The 9,354-nt window shown below is 39.9% G+C and overlaps 1 protein-coding gene across 2 annotated transcripts in view; it reads right to left on the reverse strand.

The window, feature by feature from the left end:
• Nucleotides 1-5,708: 5,708 nt before the first annotated feature.
• The window catches only part of WAC (WW domain containing adaptor with coiled-coil), a 137,191-nt gene continuing 133,545 nt past the window's right edge, over nt 5,709-9,354 (reverse strand). For both annotated transcript variants that reach the window (XM_075062264.1, XM_032764146.2), the window contains exon 14: nt 5,709-6,723. In XM_075062264.1, coding sequence (XP_074918365.1) covers nt 6,654-6,723 — 70 coding nt within the window. In that variant the 3' untranslated portion in view covers nt 5,709-6,653. The remainder of the gene's footprint in view (nt 6,724-9,354) is intronic.

A 9,354-nucleotide genomic window follows, 5' to 3' on the forward strand; every position in this document is an offset into this window, starting at 1 on the left:
TTTTATAATGGAGATATTGACCTTGGGCCTGCCTAAGTGAATATTGAACCTGAGTCAAAAAATGTTAGCATTCACCTTGATAGTCACTCTCTGCCTATTCTGTATTTTATTGATGATTAACAAGTTATGAATTTGGGTACTGATTAAAAATAAATTTGAAGTGATCTGAACTAGCTGCACCATATTTAATGTTTTTGTACATAACACTCCAAATACAAGAATGTAGGTTAATTAGGAAAACAAGTATATTCAAACCACACACGAAGGTATAGGCCCTTACCTATAATTGGTCTTTTGTTTATAGTGAATTTTCAACATTGAAAAAAATTCTTTCAAATTAGAATCATGCTTGATTAATAAGGACAGAACAGGGAAAGAACAGTTACTTGTCTTTTATTAATTGTGAATCTTCAAGATGATGTCATCTTTGTTGACCCTAGTCTCTGTGCACATGCGTAAGAGCTCAGAATCTTTTGAATGGCAGCATCTCTTAAGTTGTGGCTGCATGTTCTCAAGCTCACCACCTCAGGGCATAACAGGCAGAGCAGCCACAACTGTCCTCAATTCCCTTGCTAATTTAGAATGCCAGATAAGGAAAAAGCAGGGATAGAGGATGAGTCATAGGACCTACACAAATGATAGGATCTTGAAGAACCACCCACACTAGAAGGGATAGCTCAGTGGTTTGAGCATTGGCCTGTTAACCCAGGGTTGTGAGTTCCATCCATGGATTTTAGATCTTACATCAGATGTTTTAACTTTAGCGGTTTTGATTGGATGTAATGACAATGCATGATTAGCATGGACATGAAAGTTATTACTTTTAGCACTTTTTTTTATAACGACATAATTTTAAGCTAACTAATAGCAATAATATGATGGGGTTGTTGTACAGTTTTTGTTATAAAGCATAATATATTATACTTAGTACATAAAATAGACACTTTATAAGCTGTATGAAAGGCATACGTTTTAATTTGATATATATATTGAAGCGTGTGAATTTGCCCTTGTATTTAGAGATTTTTTGAACCTTTGGTAATACTGAAGCAAATTTTGAAATTAATTAAGTACTAAGCTGGTTTAATTAAAGGGTATTTGGAACTTAAGGGCTATTTACAAAAGTTTATTTGCAGGCCAGTAAACAATATCATTACCTGCAGTGGTAATGACATTAAAATGTATATTTTGCAATGTGGTAGTTTTAACATACACATAGCTATTATTAGCTTGAAAAAGTAAGTGTTTTGTTAGGGTAGGTTTTTTTTACTTTAACAAATGTTATGAACAGTGACAACTTTTTTTGGCTTTAGTTTATTTATACATTGAAGCTGTGGGGTTTTTAATGGCTAAAAGGTTTATTGATTTTTTTATTTTTATTTAAAATGTTCGGTGTTATTTTAAGGGCACTGACTATAAATTAGCTAGGTATACCAAGTGGTTTAATTTTTTAGATGTTTTGGTGAATAATTTAATTTTACATGCATTTTTTTATGGACCCGGCAGGATTCGGTATGTGAGAGCCCACACCCCCATAACCTGTTTAAATGCTTGGAAGGAGCACTGTGAACGTTTACACTTTTACTTAGAAAGTGTCCAAGTATGTTTTTATGGCCACATATCAGATGGTACTTTTGATGTGTTTGTAAGGGTAGTGGGCCAAGCCTGGTGCTTAAGATTACTTTGAATGGCCATTAGCTGCATCCATGAAAGCTTATGAGGAAGCCCTGGCTATTGACTTCCCTCATCCACCAGTGAGAACTCCTGCCTAACCTCTTAGAGAAGGAAGTCCTTGAACTCCAACAAGGAGTCCCACATGTTGAAGTCGTATCTGCCCAACAGTGCCTGCTGGTTAGCAATCTGAAGCTGCAGCCCCCAGGTAAACCTTTCTATCAAAAAGATAGAATTTCTTGGAATCTTTTGCCTTAGGAGTCAGCCCCTGCGGACCCTGTCTTCCCCCTTTGTTGGCTGTAGACACCACCAAGGATCCTGAGGGCTGGGAGATGAGTATATAGGAGCTCATACCCCTGGGCAGGGACAAAGTATTTCCTCTTGGCTCTTTTTGAGGCAGGGGGGAGGAAAGAAGTTACTCACCTTGTGCAGTAACCAGGGCTGACCTTAGGATTTATGGGGCTCTATGCAGTATTATTAAACTGATGCCTCTATGCTCGAGAGCAGCCCAGACTTGCATGTGTATTTCAGATAAGGGTGGTCTTTTGAAGGATTTATTTAAAAAACAATGCAATTTAAGGTTAAAGATGGATACTCAGATTGTGCATCTAAAAAAAATCCTTGCATAGATTTTTAAAGATGTGATTTTATAATCTTCAGCAACACAATTTTTAAAGCAAATTTTAAACTAAAGTCCTGTAGACTAACATGTTCTGAGTAAACTTTAGATAATGTTTTCACCCCTCAGCCACACTACAGTAATGCACAACTGTTTTTGTCAGTAAATTCAGAAACTGACAGTATATACCTGGGGATTGGCAAATGCCTGTTAAAATGGCTTAATTACCACTTCAATGGATCTTTACCCGTTTTAATGTTGTGCTAATAGGTCTGGGAGGCTGGAAGGCTTTTTCACTTTTAGGTACTAGATCTCCTCCAGAGGAAAACTCACCAGGTTGCAGCAGCCAGCAGTGCTATGAGCCTGCAGGAAGGGTCAGAACAGGGATAGGAAGATGTGGCAGGGTGGACACTGAGACCCAGGGGTGCCCCAAATTTTTGAGTGCCCTATGCAGCTGCGTATGCCTAAGGACGGTCCTGGAAGTAACCATGGTTCTTTGAGATGTGCATCTCTATGGGTGCTCCACTGTGAGTGTATCTGCACCCTTAATTAGAGATTTTTGTTAGCAGTGTCCATTGAGCCTGCACATGCGCTCTCCTTCCCTCACAGTCTGCCTTGAGGCTGTCTAGCTCCCTCAGTACCTTCTCTACTGCAGACCCTGTATGGAGAACTCCGAGTAGAGGGGAGGAGGGCAGGTTGTGCAGCACCATAAGGATACACATCACGAAGAGCCATTGTTATTGCACAAGGTAACTTCCTCTTCTTTGAATAGTTTCCCTTTGGGTGTTCCACTGTAGGTGACTCCCAAGCAGTACTCACCCCTGGAGATTGGGACTTTGGAGTGGAGTCTGTTAGTACAGAGAATACTGTGGAGCTGAAGATGGCATCAGAGGCTGAATTTCTAGTGATTTCCATTTTCTGCAAAAATGTGGGCAGAGGCCCAAGTTGCTGCTCTGTAGAATTCCAAGATATGGACATCTTTAAGGAATGACACTGAGGTAGAAATTGACCTTATGGAGTGTGTACGCACTCTGGATGGAGGCAGTAGGTTCTGCCCTTGAAAACAGCGATTAATGCAACCAGACACCCATTTGGATAGTCTCTGAGCCGATACTGAGGAGGATTTGGATCTTTCTGCGAGCAAAAGGAAGAGTTTAGGGGACTTCCTGAAGCCCTTAGTTTTGTCCAAGGAGAATACTAGTGCTCTTCCAACATCTAGCATGGGGGCCAGCATGGAGAGTTTCCCTCTGGATGGTACTGCAGGGCCCAGAACTGAACGGCAACTAGGGGCTACATGCTCTCTCCTGTCCACAGATGCCATCAACTCCTGTACTGCCAGCACCATACAGTGCTGGTGCTGCACTGTCCCTCCGGTGCCGACGGTTTGTCTGGTACTGGACTTGATATCTTCATAAAGGTCAGAGTCAACAGTGCCAACTGCAATGCTGAGGCAGAGAAGGGGTTTGATGTAGGTTGCACTCTACTCTTCTCCCCGTGCCAGGCCTCCTGCGGTATCAAGGAATGTCCCCTTTTTCTGTGCTTCTTCCTCGGCACCAGGGATAGTGAACAGTGCCAGGACTGCTGCACTGTGGGAGGAGCACTACTCACCAGCACCGAGGTGCTTGGTGCTGAGTTCAACCAGCTCGACAGAAGGTCTCAGCGCTGCCTCCATTAGTACAAACTTTAACTTGTCCTCATCTTTCTTTGTATAGGGTTTAAATTCATAGCAGATCTGATGATCCCCAACATAAGCCTCACCCAAGCACTTTAGGCAACTAGAGTATGGGTCTCTCAGAGGCATAGCCTTGTTCCAGGAGGCACAGGACTTGAAGCAAGGAGACTGTGACACACTTCAGCACTGGGAACAGACAAAACTCCACTAACAGAGAAAACTAAGACTAAAAACTATTTACAAATACTAACTATAAACTACGATGAAAAACAAAGACCGCCAAGGAAAGCTTGTCAAAGTAAACAGAGCCGTTCCAGTGACCATCATGGATAGCAAGAAGGAACTGAAGGGAGCGCAGGATCGACTGGGCCCTTTATATCGCAGCTATGAGCGTGTGGCACCAGAGAGCACCTGAACCACCCCAACAGATACCAATGAGAAAAAAATTTCCAGAGACTGTCCTGGGGGCACACACACATCTACATTGGAATGGATACATTCAAGCACTTGAAGAACAAGAAGGCTCAAAATGGGCAAAGAAAAAGAGGGCAGGATGTGCCATCTCCAGCCACAGACTGGAGTGGTGGTGGATCTGCCCCTGTCCATATTTGTTCTTCAAATAGTGTCTGTGTGGGTGCTCACTGTCAGGCTGTGTGTGCACCCATGTACCCTTGATCAGAGATTTTTGTCAGCAGTATCCTCAGGTCCAGCTGTGAAGGAAAATGTACATATTTTAGGCACCAGTCTTGACCGCATTCAATATCACTTTCATAAATAAAATTCATTAAATATTCCTGACGCTAACTTTTAACATGTTATAAATTCTCAGAAGAGAGAACCACAAAAAGCAACTTCAAGCCCAAACCAAGTGTAAGTACTACTTTGCAGTCTTTGTATTCTTATTTTGTTTTGGAGTGTTACAGTAATTTTGATTTCTGAAAGCACTGCCAGTGGGACTTAAAATTTACACTGGTTAAAAAAATGGCTTTTTGAGACCACTTGTAAGACATAACAACAGGCTATACAAAGAATTTAGCATCTCTTTGGTACTGAAAGACATGATTCTACGGAAAATAACTTTTGGGTGCTGGCAGTTTTGAATATATCTGAAGGTGTGTCAACAGCATTTGTATTTTAAGAAGACAACAGTCTACTTCTAGCACCTTCAAAAGATTTTTTTTTTTTTTTTTTTTTTTAACTAATACACAAACTTTTGAGATGTACACATTTCTGGCAGTATCACAGTAGCACCAAGTCATGACTTTAGAAGATTTTTGCAAAGAAAAAGCCAAATTTATTTTATAGTAGCAATAGTTTCTTTTTTTTATTTTTAATATACTTTAGGAAACAATATACAAAGCTGAGCTTTTCCACCATTTTCAAACAGTGGGTTGCTCCAATTACACAAGTTCAGCGTTTTGTGATGGCTAAGAACAGCAGTCAGCACCAGACTTGAACAGTTAGCTACAACACAAACATCCTTTGAAATGAAATGTCATAATAGCAAGACAGGTAAACCAGGAGTTAACATATGACAACTGTTGGGGAGGTGTCTTAATCATCCTTGTTGAATTTTATATTTAAATATTTTATACACAATTTATTGTTTACAATTTTTAAACACAACCTCCCTTGAGAAATTATTTCAATTAAGTACAAAAATGTTCAACAAGAATAGCTCTGATAAAGAATACCCAAATAGACCAAATTCTAATATGCGCTGACCAAAGGAAATGAAAACCAGTGTTTCATTGTTTTAACATGTTTATTACAACAGATACAATTCACATCTGACTAGCTTTTTCCTCTTTCCCCTCCCACAACCATGTTAACATGTTCATTGGGCTATTTCCTTATATTTGAGCAAGTAATGTACTTTCAACACACATGCCCAGCAGTACTATAAGACCAGTCTTACAGGGTGCAAATGGAAATACGTTTCAATAATTTATACAAACAGTGGGTTATGCTCAATCACTGCAATTTTAAGCTACTGTACACAGGAATGAAAAGATTATAGAAAAAGTGCCATAGCAACAGTGCCTTAAGAAAGGAGAAAATTAGAAGCATTAAAAAACTGATAAATCAGATTTAGGATTTCAGGGGGAAATGGAACACAGAAAATGAAAAATGTTTCTCTGTAAAACAGAAATGGAGAAGCACTGCTCTTGATTCGGTGCAAGTGTGGAAACAGTTGTTTCATGACATTTTGTACATTACCCAAACTGTTCCAAATTGTTGCAGCCTTACATACAGATCGCCTGGCGCTCGCATTGAATTTTAAGAAATGCAAGATTTCTGAATGATAAATTAACTAAAAAAGAAAGCTAATTTTGCAGACAGGTTTACATGTAAAAGGCTAGGTATTTAGCCACCTCAGCACTGATTAGTTTTGGATGTCTAAGCTCTGATACACATGGCTTCCCATGGCTTCACTCTACAAAACATATTTACAACGTGAAGAATACATCTACAAGAAATCTACATTTCAAGGGTTTTACAAATCATCCTTGTATCTTTCCCCTTGAATTGACTCCCTCCTGTCCCCTTCCCCTTCCCCTTCCCCTTGTCATTTCTTTTGCCCAGCTCAATGGTCCAAAGTCTACTCAAATGCAGCTCAAAAATGTTAAGACTGGGCAACCAGTTTTACAGTTCCTGTACTCAAAACTATGTGCAATTATTCACAACTTTTCACACCATGAAGGAATTCTGATTCTTTAGCTTTTCAAGTTCTTTAATTTGTTGCCTCAAAAATAGTATCCTGCAAGACAAAATAGAGTCAGATTAGTATAAGAACTTTCATTATATTCTTAGACTAATATTCATATTCAATATAAGTCACAAACATTTCAGTTAAAACCATGCCTAAATGACACTTTAGTCAAACTAGATATTCATTTCACATTATTTTAACGCTGCTAGACAGAGATCCTCCTTGGTAAATTATAGCTACTACAGAATGTCACTGCACAAATCTCAAGTATTTAGATTAAATTTTTGTTTTTTAATAGAGGATAAAATTGCTGGATCTAAATACAATTAACATACCTTGACACTTAACCTTAATATACGTAAGTTTATTAAGGTCCAAGGGAACACAAGGGAAGACAGAGAAAGGCATTATGCCTGTATATGGCAGAGTACTATCCTGGATGCTGGGCTACAATTTTACTATGCCCTTTAATAAGGCATATCCAGATACCTCCCTCTCAGGCAGCTCCCCTGCCAATGCACTGGGTAAGGGGCATGGCAACACACTCATCTAAACACGCCCTCTCTCGGACCGCGTACTGCCAAAAGCACTGGCCAGACTCTTCCTACCCTACTCTTCACCCACAAGCTGGGAAAGTAGAGAAGCTACTCACATGCTCTCATTCTTTAGTACAGCTGTATCGGCCAGACATAATCTGGCCAAGGGTATTTTGTTTAATTTTATAGTATATTTATGGCTTTATGCATCATGCAACCTATTCTAGCAGTTCTAACCTCATACACTTTCTTAGAGTCATGGCATGGTAGAACAGAACATTTTTAAAGGTATTTTGTGTTCTACTGTCTAGCAAAATACCAGTTTAAACACAATGGAATCCTTATGGGCACCAACACAAGAAAGCTCTCATAACAGTTTAATTTTTAGGGCTAACAATTTTATTGGTATCCCCATTATAGAACTGCATTTTCCTCTACTGAACTTACATAAATAGTAACTCAAGTTACATGAACCTTCCAGTTTAGACACTACTTTTTCAGAACTAATGCATACTGTGTAACTTGGTGCTGAAGTGCAATGGGACTGAATGAATTATGCAGGTACAAAGATCATCATGAAATCTTGTTATACACAAATATTCCATGATCAGCAGCCATTTTAACAGATACCGAGCAAGCATGCTATTTCAGCAGAATTTTGGTAAAACATTTTTTGAAATTTTTCCAATTAAGGGCAATTAAGACAACTGCCCTTTGAACCTTAATATCTTATAATGCAGGTAAAAAATAACCAGAGATGCAGTTTAAACCATAATGGACATGCTTGTGAAATGTTTTTTGGCTGATAGCGTGCCACTTCACAACTTCCAAAATGGAAAGGTGTCCTGAAGCTCCAAAAGACATACATGAGACAAACTCTTGTTCTGCCTAGTGATGAAGCACAGATTTGTTTTTCAAAACCAGTAATTTACATATTTTGTTTTTCTTCGGTATCTGAGGCTAAAGCTCCAAATACCCAGAGATTATGGAATGCATATACATTAGATATATCAGTCTGAAAGATCCCAGACTTTCAAAAAGCTTCCTTTGCTGGACTTGCCATCTGTGCCATCTCTTCCATTCCTTTGTGATGACCATAAAGGCAAGCTGGCATTGAAAAAAAAAAGTTAAAGTTTCCTAGGAACATGTACTGTCAATATAGCAAGGTGCCACTTACAGCTATAGATGTACATTGAATCCTAAAGTGTTCAGGGTTTATTTTAAATTTTGCATTTGATTTTAATTTAACTAGAGTAATTTCTTTAAATCTTCTTACTGCTACCTTATGAAGGGGTTAAACACTCCTCCAGAGATGGGCTAGAAATTATCCCTGTAGGTTTTATTCCATCGATGAAAAGCCAAATTGTTTGTCCAAACAATCATTTACAATAAGAAAATTTAAAGAAATTACTCCAGTTAAATTAAAATCAAAGGCAAAATAATTTAGAAAAAACTGTCCATCATGAAAATCTTAAACTACCTATTGTGTACGCAGGTATCACTTCCTGCACCACTGAAACAGTAAAGGAGGAGCAGCCTCGTACCCCTAAGGTTGGGAGGTCTGCTGCCACCACTGAAAATAGGAAACATAGGCTAGTGGTGGTCGGAGATTCTCTGCTGAGGGGGACGGAGGCACCCATCTGTCGCCCTGACATTTCATCTCAGGAGGTATGCTGCCTGCCGGGGGCCCATATCCGAAATGTTAGAGGCATTGTCGAGGATTATCCGGCCTTCTGACTACTACCCCATGCTACTCATCCATGTGGGCACAAATGATACTGCAAGGTGTGACGCTGAGCGGATCAAGAGTGACTACAGGGCTCTGGGAATACGGGTGAAGGGGTTTGGAGCACAGGTGGTATTCTCTTTGATTCTTCCTGTCAAAGGTAGGGGCCTGGCAGAGACAGATGCATCATGGAGGTGAATGCCTGGCTGCGAAGATGGTGTCGCCAGGAGGGCTCTGGCTTCCTAGATGATGGGATACTATTCGAGGAAGGACTGCTAGGCAGAGATGGCATTCACCTTTCGATGAGGGGAAAGACCCTATTTGCACACAGACTGGCTAACCTAGCGAGGAGGGCTTTAAACTAGGTTCGACGGGGACAGGTGAGCAAAGCCCACAGGTAAGTGGGGAACATGAAGA

Source organism: Chelonoidis abingdonii, chromosome 2 (genome assembly GCF_003597395.2).
Source record: "Chelonoidis abingdonii isolate Lonesome George chromosome 2, CheloAbing_2.0, whole genome shotgun sequence".
NCBI classification, from domain to species: domain Eukaryota; kingdom Metazoa; phylum Chordata; order Testudines; family Testudinidae; genus Chelonoidis; species Chelonoidis abingdonii.